The sequence below is a fragment of the Polyodon spathula genome, chromosome 5 (genome assembly GCF_017654505.1).
Source record: "Polyodon spathula isolate WHYD16114869_AA chromosome 5, ASM1765450v1, whole genome shotgun sequence".
Taxonomy (NCBI): Eukaryota; Metazoa; Chordata; class Actinopteri; order Acipenseriformes; family Polyodontidae; genus Polyodon; species Polyodon spathula.
In genome coordinates this window covers 34,603,646-34,624,081 of record NC_054538.1, presented here as the reverse complement: position 1 = coordinate 34,624,081, position 20,436 = coordinate 34,603,646, and the positions used below count along the sequence as shown (strand labels likewise).

Below are 20,436 nucleotides of genomic sequence, written 5' to 3'. Positions count from 1 at the left end.
GGTATCTGAGTCATGCAGGATTCATGGCAGTCCTGCAGGAATTGTACTTGAGTACTGCAGGACACCTTCACAATTCCTGCACAGTACTGCTGGAATCCTGCAGGACTTTTTTTGTAAGGGGTGGCTAATTCTTTTGGTGGATTACAACTTTTCAAAGCTGAACCGTTCATAACAAGGTACGTATGTTTATAAGACAGAATAATTATTATAATTATGTATTGCCAAAATCCTATTCAAGATTTCAAGTAGCCATATGGAATTCATAAGAAAAACGATGCTAATTCTCAGTTTTGCTCAGTAAGTCCGCCTCACCAACAGATGTCGACATCTGCTGTTACGTTCTGAGTGAAATTGTTCAGGAAGCGGAAGAAGCTCTGCAATATTGTTTGGGGAGTTGTTCATACAGTCTATGTACATTTTTAAATTTATTTATACAGTGTTTTATCGGGGTTTCATAATAAAGGATGGCAGAAGCCCTTCCACCTCAGTTAAGACAAATTCAACATCATTTACGAACTGGGCAGGAACATGAGAAACGGGATCCCGTTGTGGCATACTACTGTGAGTCTAAATTTTTATTTCCTCGTCTATTAAAGGCAACGAACCTGTCTCACACAACAGCGTGTAACTATTTCCATCTAGTTGGACATGTTAGTTTATACAACACACAAGACAGTACATCATGGTAAATGTTTAGTATAAGCGTGGGGTATATCGGTTGCTGTGGGATACCTGTCTGTATCGTTTGTACTATAATACTGCATAGCGTTGAATGTAGTGTATGTATATATATATATATATATATATATATATATATATATATATATATATATATATATATATATATATATATATACACACATATATATATATATATATATATATATATATATATATATATATATATATATATATATACACACACACACACACACACACACACACACGTTTAAACTCAGTGTCATAAAACAGTTGGGAAAATTATACTGTATCCACAACTCTGTTGGTCCAGCCAAAGCAATTCTTTGTTCAATCAGGTGATGTGACTCAAAGCTACGCCCTGGTACTGCCCTGGGCGTTTTGAGCCAGCCATGAAAATTGTAAGAACTTTGAATCTTTTGGTAATTTGTCTCCTGTTACATCAAATAAAAGCAAAGATAGTCCTGTTGTACGGTACTGTAGCCCACAACCAAGATCATTTTCCGGAATATACATTAATGCAGAGAGGCAGCCAAATTCGCTGCTGCAATAGCTTCACAAAACAAGTTCTTAATAGCTACCATTTTCTCGTTTGGTCAAGTGTGTGTGTGTGTGTGTGTGTGTGTGTGTATATATATATATATATATATATATATATATATATATATATATATATATATATATATATATATATATATATATATATATATATATATATATATATATATATATATATACACACATATATATATATATATATATATATATATATATATATATATATATTCTCATAATCTGTATCTGGTAGTACCAAAAATGCTGCTGCCAGTTTCTACATTGCTAACCATTGGTATTTAAAATTTTTACAGTCACTATATTGGCTTAAAAAAAAAAAAACAAACAAACAAAAAAACTATATTTAAAAGTATTTAACAGCTATTTTTTTGGCTTTTCAAATGTAATACTGTGGTTCAAATAACCCCTTTTTAAATTTACAGCATGTTATTGCAAATGTAATGCATATGTCAGCATACTGTTTTGTCAACATTTATTACAAGTTTAGGCTAATTGGAGTAACATTATCCACTGTGTCCACTGGCTGTCAGAATACAGGATAATTATTGTTTTATGAATGCTATTTATTGCTATTTTAGACCATTTCATGCTATAAATGAGTAGTTTAATCTTTCTTACACACATCAAATATTTTTTTACAGTAAGCACTGTACTGAGCCCGGGTTATACACCCATCACAAATAATGGATCCTGTCTGTTCAATGTCCTATAGGCATGGTTCATGTCAGTGTTTCATAATTATGAAAGTGCTTGGGCAAATCTAGTCTGTCCGTAGTGCATGATGCTGTCTTTTTTTTTCTGCCAAGCTTAATTACTACCTCTTTCCATGTATTATTAATTTTTAAAAGTCATGGTAACTTTCCTTTCATCCAACATTAAACACTCAATCGTAATGCCTGCAGTAATAAAAACTTGACATGCAGGTGGACATGTTTATAAGGATATGAGGTCTGCATTATATACAGGCAACCATGCATTGTATCTAGTGGATCTAGACCAGCTTAGTGACGATTAAACATGTGACTTCCCAGTAGTTGTGCATACTTTGGTGGCATGGATGTCCTTCAGTTTTGCTGTAATGTTGTTTCTCCCATGAACTCAAAAACATGCTCAGTCTGTTCTCTTGTTTTTCATGAGGGTTCTGCCGGACTATAGTCCTTTGATTAATGTAATGATGGCAAGCTGTTCTGTTCTGTACATAGTTAACTCTGAAATTGAACACCAGCATGGTGTTTTGCATCTTTGTTTCTGCGGTCACTCACTAGAGGTGTTTTATCTGGTATTGCCACTGGAATTGTCTTCAAACAGGTCACAGCGATGGCTTCTTAGGCCAGCAGCATTAGTACTGTTGTGTGAACATTCATGGTGCCGTTATTGGCATATTGTAGGACTAGGATGAAACGGTGCAAATATTTTTATTTGAGTATCATGCATTATGTTTAACATTGCCCAATCATACACAATATTTATTTTTAGGATGTGAGCAGCAGTAGGTGTCACCAAACAACAGTGTGCATATTGCAGAGACTGAACATGGCATGCATTGATTTAACCAATAGTGGTTTAGTGATGCACAGGCCCCTCGTCACTGGTAGAGATGTTACTTCAGTGTTTTAACTGTAGGATTACTTAAACATAGTGGGAATATTTGGAACCAATCAGAAAAAAAAAACAATATGAGAACAGAAATTGTATATGTAGACAGTCTTCTCAGGGAATGTTATGCCATTTCTGTAAGGAATAACAATGGAGAACAGTGAATCTTATCACGCTATAAGTCTGCTATCTGGTAGCAGTAACTTTTCTGAATGACACATTGTTTAGCACAAAAGTGAATTTAGTGAAATTTAGCAATGCTAATAATGTATTTGTAGCAATAATGAAGAGCTAAGACAAAGTGGAAAAGGCAAAACAGCACACTGTCCTACAATAATACCAGCAGTCAATACAAGTAATTCGGAGCAAACTTGTACAGTGAATATTTTTATTCATGTCACCTGACTTGAATTTCATGAATGCCAAATAAATGTGAACACACGTTGAACTATTACAATTCATCCTACAACTAAGAAGTACAACTACAGCAATGAGTTACAGTCTCAGGACATGCTATACATCCCATAATAGTACTATGTGTGGCTGCCTGAAACAGCAATTTGATTGGTGAAGCACAAGGGGTATTTTTCTGTGCACATTGCAGAAGGGGTATTTGCTAGTTCCCAGCGTCTCTATAGGACCCAGCACACACCCATACAGGAACCATCACCGTTCTTACAGAATACATTACTAAAATATATTTATGAAGCACTTGTCCTACGTACCACTGAGTAGACTGGTAGAACTTGTCCGTCAACATTTCTGACTCTCCTGGACAAACGGATAAGCCTTAAAATCAAGCCCTGAATTGCATAGCAGTTTGATCCATTCTTGTTTTTTGTCTTATTTAAGACACACCTGAGCTTGTTACCTATGCATAGTAAAATTTGGAATGAGGGAGACTGTTGTGCAATAGGAGTCTTATTTCCATTTCCTGCCTATACACATACTGCTTTGTATTGGGAAGATACCAAGTACAGGCAGTCCTCGCACTTACGACACAATTGGTTCCTGAAAGTCGCGTTGTAAGTCGAAGCATGCTAGACTAAGTCAGAGCGACCACGACAGGTGCTGCAGTTCAGACAGCGAGCATGCACACATGACACATGGCTCAGGTCTCGGCATGTAGTAAATGCCGTATTGATGTCGTAAAGTCAAAGGAAGGTAATAATGCAAAAGAGTTGTAAGTCGAAGATCGCCTGTAGTATGATATCTGCACTGTATTTGACAAGTGTTTTTTTTTTGGCAATGTTAGTGTAAATATTTAAAGTGTTTACAAATTGTAATGTTTAAACGTCTAAACTCACTATTAACAACCCTCCTGGAACAGAAACACTAAAGTAGTGCTACTGATTTTCCATGATCGCGCAATCACGGACAGAATCGCGAAATTAAGCATTGGGAATGGAATTGGTATTTTGGGAATGGAATTCTGCTTTGCAACTGCACCTTTTTAAAAAACAAAAACAAAACAAACAAAAAACTACACAAAGCCTGTTAGAGCTGTTATTCTCCTTTCTCCTTTAAACAATAGTGGATTGCTTTGAAAATGACACTACCCAGAAGCACAGCAATGACGCTTGTACAAAACGTTTTGTATGTTTATTTGGATCATTGGATAACAAGAAAACAGGTGGTTTTGTGGGCGTTACACTGATGGACTCTCTGTTGCGTCATTGTGTGAGTCGAGTTTTTTAAAAAAAAACAACTAGCTGTTTTGTGAGTTCTATTTTGTGGAATAATTTTGGAGTTGTACAGAAAAGTACCTGAGAATGATCGCCCCCCGATTTAAAAAAACAAAAACAAAAACAAAAAAAAAACATTGGTGGTTGAGGTGAAACCTTTAGTTTTATAAGTTATTTTAAATTTATCATTAACTCCTTAATACTAATAATACATACTCAGAGTGATTTTTTTTTTCTCGCGTTTACAGCATGATTCTCCACAATAACTGGTAAGAACAGAAAATTGTAGATTCAGCAATGACTGGACCAATAAATACTTACTTATTTTACCAACTGTACGGAACACAAAACCAATGTGTTTATTGTGCAATTAATATGTGTCTGTAGTTATGGAATACAATATAAAAGGCATTTTGAAACCAAACAAAAGAGCTTTTGGAAATACGTATCCAGAGGGCACAGTAGTTAGAAGCTCAAAAGTAGAAGCGCTGATCTCTTCTTAAGTTATACTATTAGTCATATACATTTTAAAATGTTTGTAATGATACTCTGTTAAATTATCACACTGTTCTATTATTAAAGTATTATTCATATGGTCAGATGTGTAAGTCTTGTTCAATAGATGAACGTTAAGTTTATGTAAGATCTATTATTGCTTAAAAAATGTGCAGAGTAAAATACCCACCTACTCATAACTTTTTTCCAATCTGGCCCCCTTAAATTAAAAAAAATAAATTAATTTAAAAAAAGTTGAAGAGCCCTCCTCAATGCCCTGTTCACACTATCATTTTTATACCAGTATCGTTGTGGAACCGTACCGAAACAGTACCGAAACAGTACCGAAACATCTGTCCAGACTGGCGTTCCTATCTCAAAAAAGAGCAGGTTTCATACCGGCACTGTTTCGATACGACCCGGACCAGCCTAAGTGTGGCCAGGTAAACCGACACGGTATTGATACAGTTAAGTCAATATTCTGAAGCATGCGCATGTCTTGCTTTACAGTTGAAATACTTTAAACAGCTGTACATTTTACTGACAGCAGTACCTTTATCATGGCTACACCAAAAATGCCAAAATAAGTGACAGAATAATCTCCAAAAAATTAGTGATGATGACTGTAAGGTAGAACGTACTGCAGAGTAGTGCTGCTCTAAAATAAAATCCCTTGTGAGGGAATATCAAAAAGCAAAAAAAAAAAAAAAAAATGCATTCCCGAAGCCGTGATGCAAGCTCATTGTCTTTGCAACATCACGCTTTTAAACACGGCTAATTGTTTTCACCTTTTTGTTCGTCTCATTCTTTCGTGTTCTGCTCATCTCAATAATGTTTGAACACCAAAACAAAACACTGTACATGGACAGGATGACAAAACATGCTATATTACATATTAGAAAATGATTGAGTGTGAACAGCTAATCAGCTTCCAGATCTAGCTGGCTTCTATTTTGCATGGATGCCCGCTGGAATGTTGAAGTGGTTAACTGTGAATTAAATTTTAAATCAGTCTGCCCATAAATACCGACTTCTTCCCTTAACATTCTAATCTAGAAGTAATCTGATAACATAATAAGGTACTTAAACATACTTAAGAGACAAGCAAAATCATGTCTGACAGGACACCATAATGAAAGTTTCACTGCTACTGGACAGCAAATCAACAGGAAAGACATGATTGGGCCACAACTCTGTCATCGGCTGGATCCAAACAACACCCTCCTTCAAAATCAGCCAGTCAAACTGCCAACCCTGTTTCTGTTCTTTCAGCACCAGCCAACCCACTCCCTGACTGCTTGAATGACGCCCCGCCTCCAGCAACAAGTTTCGAGTCTGACTCAATACTACACAGACTATTCAACAATTGTACATGTGCAGATAAATTGTACTAAAAGATTAAGACCCCAATAAATAAATGTTAGCCAAATAGTAATAATTTTAATAATAATAATAACGTTTCGTCTACGTGTATGTCGTTTTTATATTCTAATTGTTAGTAACTATTTTCCTCAGCAGAAGGTTACCCAGGCGAAATATCAGGTTCAAGGTAAATATAGGTTTTAAAGTTTTTTTTAAAGAGAAAATAAAGAAAGAAATTGTTTTCTAATAGCGATAGAGCCCTCTCCGTGCAGGCTCTAGCGTGTGGTAGATAACCTTGACTTTCGTTAGCGCCCTTGCCTTCGGCTAGGGATGCATACCTCCAGTCGCTGTCATCTACCACACAGTAGAGCCCGCTTCGACAGGCTCTATTGTTAAAACAGCGGATCCATTTCTAACAGATTTGACAGCGGTCGTCATGGAAACGAGTACAGAGCCCGAAAGCTGTAGATTTAAACATACGGGTATATGAATGTGGACAAGTATATCACAACTGTAACTGTACTGTACTGTTATTGTTAATTGAGTTAGGACAGAAAGTGGTTTCGTACCGATACGGAAACAAACTGTACTAGTATCGTATCAATACAAGTGTGAACAGGGCTTAACTAACTAAGGCAACTTTATCTGTCCAGGGTATATGGGAAACACATGCAAGCAGTTTTACAGCAAGTACAGCATAAACCAGTCTGCGTTGTTACAGATTAAGCTACAGATGGGAGAGGTAAGTGTCCTGAACGTTGTATTTAATTTGTAATTTTAAGAAAATTGTATGTTTTTGTAATAATGCCCCTCGTTTTCGACTAGTCTGTATATTGTAATGCCAGCAATAAGCTGATTTTTTCAAAACCCATTTATTTGATGATATATTAATACTAGTGGACTTCTTTAAGAAATATTTTTCCTGAAAACTACAGTATCTCAAGGACTTAAATACATTTTAATGTAAAAATGTTATTTATGTTCAAATTGCGTTATTAATTCTTAATAACGCATAAATTGGTAAAAACAGAATTGATCATTTTGAAAAACAGAATTTGCCATTCCCGAGAATGGGGAAGAATCAGTAGCCCTACTCATTTGCAACATTACACATACTGTAAACTGGTTTAAAATAAGTTTTAATTTATTTTAAACTAATTTTATATCTGTTTTAATTATTGATTTTAGTATCTGTTTTGGTGTTGTATTTCTTTTTTTTATTACGACTGAACTGTGGATTTAAAAAATCAATACCTTAACTAGTGCCGGGATGAACACAGGATTTTGATGTTAGGATATTCACTCATAATTTAAATATTCGTTCATTTTTCAAAAACTAGCAGAAGCCATTATATTGCTGTGAACGCAGATGGAGCCTTTTTGTAGTTGAACAAGCAAATGAAAACTGAAATTTAACTTTAAACACTTTAAATAAAACAAACATTAAAATGGCATTGTAAAGTGAAGGGCAGAAAAAAAACTCACGGTTTTGGTTCTGTTTTATTACATTCCACATAAAAGTTGCATATATGTACAGTCTATATAAAAATCACTACACAACATTTTCACCCTTTTTTTTTGGCCGATGAGATTCTGGCTCACTCTAAAGTAGCACAACGCATTTTTGTCCCAGGTGGCTTTCCATAGAGATCGCTTTGCATGTGTGTGCGCATGATCTGGTTTGTTTACTGTTTGGTGTCTAAAACATTTAAATAGGGGCTCAACAGCTGCTTTGTTGATCTGGTCTGGCTAGAGGTATTTTGTGAATTTGTGACTTCTGTTTTACATCAAAATTACTCTGTTTTCCTTTTCAGATGCCCCTGGCAAAATACGTATTGTTTTTTTTTGTTGTTTTTTGGTCAGACTGAAGTTTCTATTGGTGCCAGTTTTTTTGTGGTTTATTTGGTCAGGTGACCACAAAATACATCTATTGTAAAAACAAATTAAAATATGTTGCTTTTTCATAAAATGTATTATACCTGAATCACCTTTAGCCACTGTAATGCACTGTTTGATGGAAAATGTGGAAACTTTGAAGCTGCTGTATGTGTCTGTCTGTAGAAATATTTGGATTGGTTTTGGGGGGGGGGGGGGGGGGGGGTTATATGCTCTAGACAAGGGGTGTGCAATTACGGTTCTGGAGTGTGCTAAATTGCTTAATTAGACCAATAATTGGTAATAATTGGTCCAATTAAGTATTGTAGGGCAAAGCTGGAACAAAAGCCAGGAGGGACATCAGCCCTGCAGGACTGGAATTGCCCACCCCTGCTCTAGACAGACACCAGGCCACTTTGACCTTTCCACTTTGAAATATGCAGCCCACGGTCCATAGCACTCCCCCCAGTTTAATGTGCCCAGTACACCACCAAAGAATGAGATACCCTGCCATAAGTATACATTTTTTTGAAACTGCACAAAATAAGGATTTTAGAAATGGGTAATATGACCTTGCATGTTAGTGGTTTGTTACCCATAATCCTGCAATTTGAGGTAATGCCACTGTATATAGCAAAAATCACTTGTTTTTCCTTATATTTGGTCCTGTGAATCCTGACAGCTTTTGTTCCCCTGTTAAAAGGACAGTGGTTTTGAATTGCCCTGAGTGTTCCGAATTCAAAAATATCAAGTATGTGCACCTTTGTGCTAACGGTTTCTCTCCAACCAGACACAAGAAGTCTGAGATAGGTGTCACACACAGTAACTATAAAAAATATGTGGTTCCTAATGTTTATTTTTACTCTCTGATTGCTGAATTTAAGCCACTGGACAAAAAAAAATAAATAATAAAAAATGTCAACTACAGTACCTCCCACACACTCGATACATTCACTGGTGTCATGTGATCAGAGTCTGCTCTCGACATCAACGAAACAAGATGTAGCCAAGGAGTCAGATGTTACTTCAAAGCTGATTTCATGAAGCACAGCTCGATAAAACAGCTACTAGTCAAAGGTAAACTTTTTTATTACCAATCCACATTGAAAAGAAAACGAAAGTTGCACATAGATTTTTGATTTTTTTTAATTCACTCGATGTTTCATAATAGAAGCCAAACACAGGGTGCCGGTTCCGTTGAAATAGGCTGTTCATTACATTTAGCAACTTCGTCACATCAAAGATATTTTAACCATGTAATATAATTAAATTAAGGCCACCAACCTAATATGTTATGTAATAACGCCTCAATGAGCAACCCTAAGTGGGGGAAAAAACAGCAAAAATAGAAAGTCTACATCCGCTTGAACTTTTTTCATGTTTTCTTGTGTCAGTGCCTAACAGTTTCATGCATTTAAATGAGGATTTTTTTCCACTTATCTACACTCCATACTCCACACTTAAGGGGAAAAAAAAAATTATTGAGAAAAAAATTATGTATTAAAAATACAAAAATGAAAGATCATAATTGGATAAGTCTCCACCGCACCCCCCTCCTCCCCCCCTCCTAAGTTATTACTTTGTGGAAGCACCTATGGCAACAATTACAGCTATGAGTCTGTTGGGATAGGTCTCTAGCAACTTTGCACACTTATATCTGGCAATATTTGACCATTCTTCTTTACAAAACTGTTTAAGCTCAGTCAGGTTCCTTGGGGAGCGTTGATGGGCAGCAATCTTCAAGTCATGCCACAAATTTTCAATTGGATTTAGGTCGGGGCCCTGACTGGGCAACTCAGGGACATTCAGTTTTCTTGCAGAGGGCAGCAGGTTTTCCTCAAGGACTTCTCTGTTCTTTGCTCCATTCATTTCCCTTCTATCCTGACAAGTGCCCCAGTCCCGGCCAATGAGAAACATCCCCATAACATGATGCTGCCACCACCATGCTTCACAGTAGGGATGGTGTTCTTTGGGTGATGTGCTGTGTTGGGTTTGCGCCAAACATAGTACTTTGCATTTAGGCCAAAAAGTTCCATTTTAGTTTTGTCAGACCACAAAACTTTTTGCCACGTGGCTACAGAAACTCCTGAGTGTTTTTTTTTTACTTCAAAGAGGATTCAAGGTGGGCTTTCTTGAATAATGGCTTCCTTCTTGCCACCCTACCATACAGGCCAGATTTGTGGAGTGCTTGGGATATTGTTGCCACATGCACACTTTGACCAGTCTTGGCCATAAAAGCCTGTAGCTCTTGCAAAGTTGCCATTTGCCTCTTGGTAGCCTCTCTGATCAGCCTCCTTCTTGCTCGGTCATTCAGTTTGGAGGGACGGCCTGATCTAGGCAGGGTCTTGGTGGTGCCATACACCGTCCACAATAATTGTCTTGATCGTGCTCCAAGAAATATTCAAGGCCTTTGATATTTTTTTTCATACCCATCCCCTGATCTGTGCCTTTCAACAACTTTGTCCCAGACTTCTTTTGAAAGCGCCTTGGTGCTCATGGTTGAGTCTTTTCTTAGAAATGCACCACCCAGCAGAGGGAACCTACAGGAACTGTTGAATTTATCCTGAAATCATGTGAATCACTACAATTTAACACAAACTTTAGCTCCAGCTCAAACTTTAGCGTCCACACTGAAGTACGGTTTCACGTCTAGTCGGGCATAATGCGTAAACACATGCTAATGCTATTAGAATAGTTTGGTTACAGTTCCTAGCAGGTCCAGATTGCTAAGAAATTAAACATTTATTTTGGAAAAAGTAAATGAATTTTTAATCAGGTGACAAATTCACCTGATTCTGTTTCATAATTAAACTCAGAAAAAGCTGTTAGTTGCAGAACAGTCTTTTACCTTCATATCTTGCCTGAGCCTAATTCTGGTCCCTTTTTAATTTTATTTCAAACAGAGCTGACAAATTACATGAACTGTTCATCGCCGATCCTACTTTTAATGTTGTGCTTTTGCTATTTTCCGCACTAGTTTAACAGGGATGCCCTTACAGATTTTTTTTAATCATAAAAGTAAATACGTAAGGCAAAGTGTATACAGACATCAAGTCAATTTTCAATCGGAAGATTGCTCATCTGCATCTCAGCCATCTACTTGGACTATCAGTACTGCAGTAGTAATGCAGAAAAACTTAAATGAAAAATACGTTCTTATAATTTTGAATGGGAGATTAAATATCCGTGGCTTCTTTATCGAGACGGCAAGATGTACTGTGTGAGAGCTGCTGGGCAGAAAACAAAACAAAAACACATACGCACGGATGTACAGTTTTTCAAGAATCTTCACTTAAAAGACACGACGATGCAGAATAATATTAAAACACGTAGATGAAGGCAACAATGTATATTTATATGTATATCTATACAGACATATTTTTTAAACTACTACATGCCATAGAGTTAAACCTTCATAAAAATGTACCAAAATACACATCCCTGGAGTTTCTTAGCCTTTCTGTTAAAATGCCTATTTGATGGATGGGACACAAAATTTTGGGCATGTGCATTTCAGAAATGCATGAACAGAAAAGCTAGCACAATCTCTGACAGTATTTAGCTGTTTGTTTGAGAGACACACACACGCACACACACACACACACACACACACACACATATATATATATATATATATATATATATATATATATATATATATATATATATATATATATATATATATATATATATATATATATATATACATACATACATACAGTGGCTTGCAAAAGTATTCAGACCCCTGACCAATTCTCTCATATTACTGAATTACAAATGGTACATTGAAATTTTGTTCTGTTCGTTATTTTATTTTAAAACCCTGAAACTCAGAATCAATTATTGTAAGGTGACATTGGTTTTATGTTGGGAAATATTTTTAAGAAAAATAAAAAACTGAAATATCTTGCTTGCTTAAGTATTCAACCCCCCACATATTAATATTTGGAAGGGCCACCTTTCGCTGCAATAACAGCTTTAAGTCTTTTGGGGTATGTATATACCAGCTTTTCACATAGTGTCAGAGTGATTTTGACCCATTCTTCTTGGCAGATTTGCTCCGGGTTGTTCAGGTTGGTTGGACGACGCTTGTGGACTGCAGTTTTCAAATAGTGCCACAGATTCTCAGTGGGATTGAGATCAGGACTTTGACTGGGCCACTGTAGGACATTCACCTTTTTGTTCTTGAGCCACTCCAGCGTTGCTTTAGCCTTGTGCTTGGGAACATTGCCCTGCTGAAAGGTGAATTTCCTCCCAAGCTTCAGTTTTTTAGTGGACTGAAGCAGATTCTCTTGCAATATTTTCCTGTATTTTGCTCCATCCATTCTTCCTTCAATTGTAACAAGATGCCCAGTCCCTGCTGATGAGAAGCATCCCCACAGCATGATGCTGCCACCATCATACTTCACTGTAGGGATGGTGTGTCTTGAGGCATGGGCAGTGGTAGGTTTGTGCCACACATAGCGCTTTGAGTTTTGGCCAAAAAGCTTTATCTTGGTCTCATTTGACCACAAAACCTTTTCCAACATCTCAGCTGGGTCACTCTCATGCTTTCTGGCAAACTCCAGACGTTCTTTCAGATAGTACTTTTTGAGTAATGGCTTCTTTCTTGCCACCCTCCCATACAGGCCATTGTTATGCAGAGCTCTTGATGTGGTTGACTGGTGTACCATTACTCTACTCCCAGCCACTGAACTCTGTAGCTCCTTCAAAGTGATTGTTAGCCTCTCCTGTGGCTTCTCTCACAAGTCTCCTTCTTGTTTGAGCGTTGAGTTTTGAGGGATGGCCTTTTCTTGGCAGTGCCTGGGTGGTGTGATGCAGCTTCCACTTCCTGATTATTGATCCAACTGTGCTCACTGGGATATCCAAACACTTGGATATTATTTTGTACCCTTTTCCTAGTCTATGCATTTGTATTACTTTATCTCTAACTTCTGTAGAATGCTCTTTGGTCTTCATTTTCCTTCACATTCACAGCCTTACCAATGATCCTTCAACAGTGGGGTTTTTATCCAGAAAATGTGACAGCAACTTTAATGGTTCACAGGTAGAGGCCAATGGTAAGGTAATTGTGTACTCGTTAGGGCAATTTCTTTCATCAGTGCAAACTGGGAGCTTCCACAGCACAAGGGTTGAATACTTATGCAAGCAAGATATTTCAGTTTTTTTTTATTTTTCTTAAAAATATTTCCCAACATAAAACCAATGTCACCTTACGATAATTGATTCTGAGTTTCAGTGTTTTAAAATAAAATATCGAACAGAACAATATTTCAATGTACCATTTGTAATTCGGTAATATGAGAGAATTGGTGAGGGGCCTGAATACTTTTGCAAGCCACTGTATGTATATATATATATATATATATATATATATATATATATATATATATATATATATATATATATATATATATATATATAATATATATATATAACGTTTAGTTTAGTTCAACCAATACAGAAAAGCCCTATTGATGCATAACAATATAAATAAATAGTAACTGTATACAGTTTGTTCTGAAAATAGTGTCCTTGTTGTTTTCTATAAATGGTTCTGCATTTCCTGTTACAGTACTGCTTGATATTTGTGGCAGCCACCCACTAGTGACCTTTAAATAAACTTTAGTATTCTCAATGGACAACATGCTATTGCTAAAATATTTAGTTTAAATGTATTGTAAATAAGTAAGCTACAGTTAATGACGGTACGTGTCTAAAATGTTTAAATCTTTTCATATATATATATATATTATATATATCTATATATATATATAATATATGTAGTGTGTTGGACTAGGTGTTACGTGTTGACCCTTTGTTCATGTCCCCATGTTAATGGTTAACAACTTAATGTCTGAAGTAAAATGTAAAGTTAGCTGAAAGTTGATGCTAACAATTCCTACAGGTGTCCCAACTTTTGATGATTACTTACAAACCCTCTGTCTGTATAAAAGCAGTGTTGGAACAGACTGTGTTACTACACCCTCTTAAGCATTATTTGGACAGTATTGTACTGCAGGAAGTAGTATATTGGTCTCATAATGGCGAGAAAAAGGCAATTATCAAAGGAAGTCAGACAGACCATTATAACCCTTAAAAGTAGGTTTTTTCTTTAGAGAAATTGCAAAGAAAGCCAAGGTGTCAATGAGTACAGTTTCCTACACCATCAAAAGGCACTTGGAAACTGGAGGAAACTCTGACAGGAAGAGGTCTGGCCACAACAGAATCAGAAGACAAGTTTCTGAGAGTCAACAGCTTGCGTGATCGGCAGCTCACAGGACAACAGCTTCAAGCTCAGCTTAACACTGGTTGAAGTAAGCAAGTCTCAGTTTCAACTGTGAATAGAAGACTTCGAGCTGCAGGTATGACAGGTCGAGTGGCAGTAAGAAAGCCATTGTTAAGATGGCAGAATAGAAAAAGAGGCTTGCCTGGGAATGAAGCACCGCCAGTAGACTACTGAAGACTGGAATAAGGTCTTATGGACCGATGAATCAAAATTTGTAATCTTTGGTTCATCACGCAGGGTATTTGTACCAACTGTCAAACATGGAGGAGGAAGCGTGATGGTCTGGGGCTCTTTTGCTGGATCCAGAGGTGGCGATTTGCACAGAGTGAGTGGCACCCTGAACCAAAACGGCTACCACAGCATTTTGCAGCGCCATGCAATACCCTCTGGTATTCGCCTAGTTGGTCAGGGGTTCATCCTTCTGCAAGATAATGGCCCAAAACATACCTCCAGACTATGTCAGAACTACCTTAGAAGAAAAGAACAAGATGGTAGGCTTCAAGTCATGGAATGGCCAGCACAGTCTTCAGACTTAAACCCTATCGAGCTGGTTTGGGATGAACTGTTCAGAAGGGTGAAAGCAAAGCAACCTACAAGTGTAACACATTTGTGGGAACGTCTGCAACAGTGTTGGGAAGAACTTTCCGAACAATATTTGATTTCCATTGCAGAAAGAATGCCACGAGTGTGTTCGGCTGTTATATCTGCAAAAGGTGGCTACTTTGAGTCAAAAATTGATTAAACAAAATTCCATGATTTGTTTTTATCTACAATTGTTTATTTGTTCAGTGCTTTAATTTCAGAGTACATTGAGCCATTAAACTACATAAATTTCAATAAAAACTGAAAAAATGGAGGTGTTCTAAAACTTTTGACCGGTAGTGTGTGTGTGCGTGTCTCTCTCTCTCTCTCTCTCTCTCTCTCTCTCCTCTCTCTCTCTCTCTCTCTCTCTGTCTATATATATATATATATATATATATATATATATATATATATATATATATATATATATTTGGTGTACAGTATGCATGTCTGGCGGTTGTGGTACTGTTTCTCTTGACTGCCACAGTATTTTATTTATTTAAAACTGCCCTTTTTTAAATTTATAATCATTAGCTTATGCTAGGTGTTTTATTACTTTAGAGCCCCAAATAATGTATCACACTTGTTTAGGAAATGCCATCCTTAATTCTTTACTATCACTAATAATTTTGCACTGTATACAGTCAGCACTCGCATACAGTGGCTGTCTAAAGTATTCACCCCTCTTGGACTTTTCCACATTTTACAGTGTTACAACATGGACTCAAATTGGATTTAATTAGGAGTTTTTGCCACTGACCAACACAAAAGTCTGTATTGTCAAAGTGAAAAATAAAATCTACAAATTGTTCTAAATTAATTACAAATACAAAACAGAAAATAATTGATTGCATAAGTATTCACCCCATTGAGTCAATATTTGGTAGAGGCACCTTTGGCAGCAATTACAGCCATGAGTTTAAATGGATAAGTCTCTACCAGCTTTGTACATCTGGATACTGCAATTTTTGCCCATTCTTCTTTGCAAAATTGCTCAAGCTCCATCAAGTTGGATGAGGACCTTTGGTGAACAGCAATTTTCAACTCTTTCCACATACTCGATTGGATTGAGGTCCGGGCTTTGACTGGGCCTCTCCAGGACGTTGACCTTTTTGTTTTTAAGCCACTCCAGTATGGCTTTGGCTGTATGTTTGGGGTCATTGTCCTGCTGGAAGATGAATCTTCTTCCAAGTCCCAGGTCTCTTGCATTCTTCAGCAGGTTTTCCTCCAGTATTTCTCTGTACTTTGCTGCATCCATTTTTCCCTCTGTCTTCACAAGCTTTCCAAGCCTTGACACAGAGAAACATCCCCATAGCATGATGCTGCCACCACATTGCTTCACAGTAGGGATTGAGTTCTCAGGATGATGTGCGGTGTTAGGCTTGCGCCAAACGTAGCGCTTAGCGTTGAGGCCAAAAAGCTTAATTTGGGCTTATCAGACCATAGAATCTTCTTCCACTTGGTCTCAGAGTCTTCCACATGCCTTCTGGCAAACTCTAGCTGAGATTTGATGTGAGTTTTTTTCAACAATGGCTTTCTTTTTGCCACTCTCCCATAAAGGCCAGTTTTATGAAGCACCCGGGCTATTGTTGCCGTATGCACAGTGTCTCCCAGCTCGGCTATGGAAGACTGTAACTCCTTTAAAGTTGCAGTAGGCCTTTTGGTGGCCTCTCTGACTAGTGCCCTTCTAGCCCGGATACTCAGTTTTTGAGGACGGCCTGTTCTAAACAGATTCCCAGTTGTGCTATATTCTCTCCATTTCTTAATAACAGACTTTACTGTGCTCCGGGGGATATTCAATGCCTTGGAAATGTTCTTATATATTACCCCTGATTGGTGCTTTTGAAGAACCTTGTTCCGGATTTGCTTTGACTGCTCCTTCGTCTTCATGATGTAGTTTATGATAGGAAATGTACTAACTAACTGTGGGACCTTCCAGAGACAGGTGTATTTAACCTGAAATCATGTGAAACACCTTAGCTGCACACAGGTGGACCCCACTGAACTAATTATGTGACTTCTAAAGACAATTGGTTGCACCAGAGCTTATTTAGGTGTGTCATAGCAAAGGGGGTGAATACTTATGCAATCAATTATTTTCTGTTTTATATTTGTAATTAATTTAGAATAATTTGTAGATTATATTTTTCATTTTGACATTATGGACTTAATTTCTAAGTCCATAATCCTTTTTTTTGTGTTGATCAGTGGCAAAAACTCCTAATTAAATCCATTTTGATTCCAGGTTGTGACACAATAAAATGTGAAAAAGTCCAAGGGGGGTGAATAGTTTTGAGAGCCACTGTATCAGACCCTATAAAATTTTGACTTCAGTGATGGTTAAACGTGTGTGACACATCTGATTTTGGCCCGTTCCAACCCTTGTATCATTTTTGTGTTCCCTGAAAAACTAGCAATATCATATAAAAAATACATATCTGAAAGGACTGTGTTTTTAAATAGGTAGGCTTCCATTTAGATATACTGTATTGATTTTGTTCGTACAGTACTATATTTTTAGCAGTGGTAGTATTTTAATTCAGAACGATATGATTCTGAAAATATCAATTGCCAAAACTAAAGAGATGACATGTTAACTGTAATGCAGTACATACTTTTAAATCCGGTACGTATCCCGTTAACGACCTAGCGGTGAAATGAAATCTAAATGTTATCCATGCACCGAACTGTGTAAAATGTAAAAGGCAGTGCAATTTAGCAAAACCAAGAGAGAAAAAAAAAAGTTTCCAGAATTAAAACAGTATCCAAAGTCAGCATTCACAATTGCAGAATATAGTGCTCGATAAGACCCTAATGTCACAGTTCACTTACAAATGAAAATGCACAAAAGCAACTAAAGATTACATTACCAAAGATTACTTTTGGTTTCAAGTCCACCCATTGGTCATTAAAACCCCTTGAAATTAGAATTTTTGCTATTTGTAACAAGTTTAAGCCGTAATAACTTGCATGGGGGGGACTCCAAAAAAATCACCCAAAGATATGTTTGGCTAGATGTTGATGAGATCAACAAGCATTAAGCAAAATATTATGGTATCCGGGGATTTATGATTTTTGGCTGATTTTTGAAGTTGCATTTGTCATGCATTCAAGCATTGCTATGGCCACTTTGGTGAGGCTAGAGAGCCACATAGTTCTATCCAAACTGGCTATTTCTTCAACTTTGCATTCTCTGGGGATTGATCTAGAGGAAGAAGTAACAGAATGTGCTTCCTCTGGCACTAGCCTGGAGCTGAGGGGTTATGAACTTGCATGGGACATGCGATTTCTTTGTTGCGATGACACATTTGAAACTACCAAAATCTCAGTAAAAACGTTTACATAGTCATTGAAGTTGAATAACTAAGTAATTTACCATTGTGATGGAATGTTGCGTACAACCAACTAAACATGCTTGTCCTGTTAACTTGTTTTGGATGGAATATTGCCAATTTGGAGTGCGCATTCTTTTACTTTTTTTTTCCTCCAGACACATGGTACGGACCACAAGGGGTCAGTATTGCCATTGGTTTAAAGCAGGGGTCTCCAGTCTAGATCCTGGAGGGCTGGTGTGCCTGTTTTTTGTTTCCAACTGTACCCAGGTCATATGGTAGTACCCCAGTCATATTGTAGTAGGCTAATGTACTGTACCCAATCAGTATCAGACACTTTTCATTATATTCATTTATGACAACAGCATCATTGCTAGACAGAAAGTGTTATGGATTGCAAATTGTATACTGTAATTACACTGTGCAACAATTTATTTATTTATTTTTTGTTCCTGGGTAGTAAGTGTTATTTCCTAATTGCTTATGCCTCAAAAGTATAGAAAATGGCTATTATTCCCCACAAACTTTGCTTTTGTGACCAGGACAGTGATATTTCAAAATATCACTATTTCCAATGGGGAAACGGGCAAATGTGTGTCTTTTCGTTCACATAGTCAGAAAAAAACAACATATGAATCCAAATTAACATGTATTTATACTAAAGTAATGCAAAAATGACTACAAAAGATTTAGAAGTGAGTAGTTTTTTGAGATTTACGATTATACTGTAAATACTGGGTTCATGTTTAGCATTTGTTGCAGATGTCAACTGAGGTTTCATTACAGCAAAATGAAAACTGGGGCAGATTCATTTTTAAATTTGATTCATAGTTGATGCTGTGAAGTAGTAGCAGGCATCTACCTTCTGATAGAAACCTGCTACAGGTGGAAGCTGATTGGCTGATGGTACTGCAAAAAATATTCTAACATGCAGTATCAAGTGGCATTACAGATGATGTGTTTTAGTCAATTCATATTATGTTGATTGTGCCCTAGAAAGTAAGCTTCCAATTTCGTCTTCGCTGCTCTTCCAATATGGAAAGGTAAAAAAACAACGCACACATACGTTGTCTATATATTTGCAGATCTAAATACTTAAATATAAACTGCTTAAAAAAAGAAAAACACAATAAATTCAGATACTGTGTTAGATGTTTGATTGTTCATAACCTAGGTACATAAAGGGCCCTATCTTAAGGATCTCGAAGTAATAAATTATTTGTTAAATGTTGTTGTTTTTTTTTTTTTAAACAGTGAATTGGCAATAAGTGCATGTTAATATACAGAAAGCATATTTTTATTCAGAACTTGTCCTTTAGTTAAGACCTTTTTTTAAAAAAAAAAATTCAATGTGATGCAAAAAAAAAATATGAATGAACCCTCTGCACCTGTAGTAATAGAATACTTAGTTTGGGCATACTTTTATATCTCTTTGTGGAGCTAAATAAATTCATACCATGGCTAAAATGTGTTCTTCATAAATCAAACGTTAGCGTTCTTACCCAAAGTTGTAAATGTATGAAAAAGCCACTATTTGACCTTATATTTTCCCTCAAGCCTGCACTGAATCCAGTCTTCAAATTAAACTTGCTACATAATGGCATAATTGTATTTAGGAAGGCAGGCTGTGCAGGCTGAAATTCCTGAATACAGAATTCTGCTCTCATTACAGATGTCAATGGGTGCATGTTAATGAAGGGGCTATGCTGATGTGTATCATGTACGCAAAAGGGGTTTAAATGTAAAAAGTGTTGAACGGTTGTTTACAACAAAATGTCACTAAATCAGTAATGGTCAAGCAGGCCTGTAGCTCTAAGGTAAACACAGCTTACTGTAGGTACTGTACAATTTCTGAAGGACCCAGTACCTTGATACTGTAGGTTTCTGAGTATAAAGTGCACCCAGTTATATACTGACGATGATAAAGAAGGGTGCGCGGAATGCA

At 36.8% G+C, this 20,436-nt stretch overlaps 1 protein-coding gene across 1 annotated transcript in view; it reads left to right on the top strand.

Annotated features, from left to right (window-relative positions):
• Nucleotides 1–345: 345 nt before the first annotated feature.
• LOC121315890 (vacuolar protein sorting-associated protein VTA1 homolog) overlaps nucleotides 346–20,436 on the top strand; it is a 58,275-nt gene continuing 38,184 nt past the window's right edge. Inside the window, exon 1 of the mRNA XM_041250462.1 lies at nucleotides 346–561. Coding sequence (XP_041106396.1) covers nucleotides 465–561 — 97 coding nt within the window. The 5' untranslated portion in view covers nucleotides 346–464. The remainder of the gene's footprint in view (nucleotides 562–20,436) is intronic.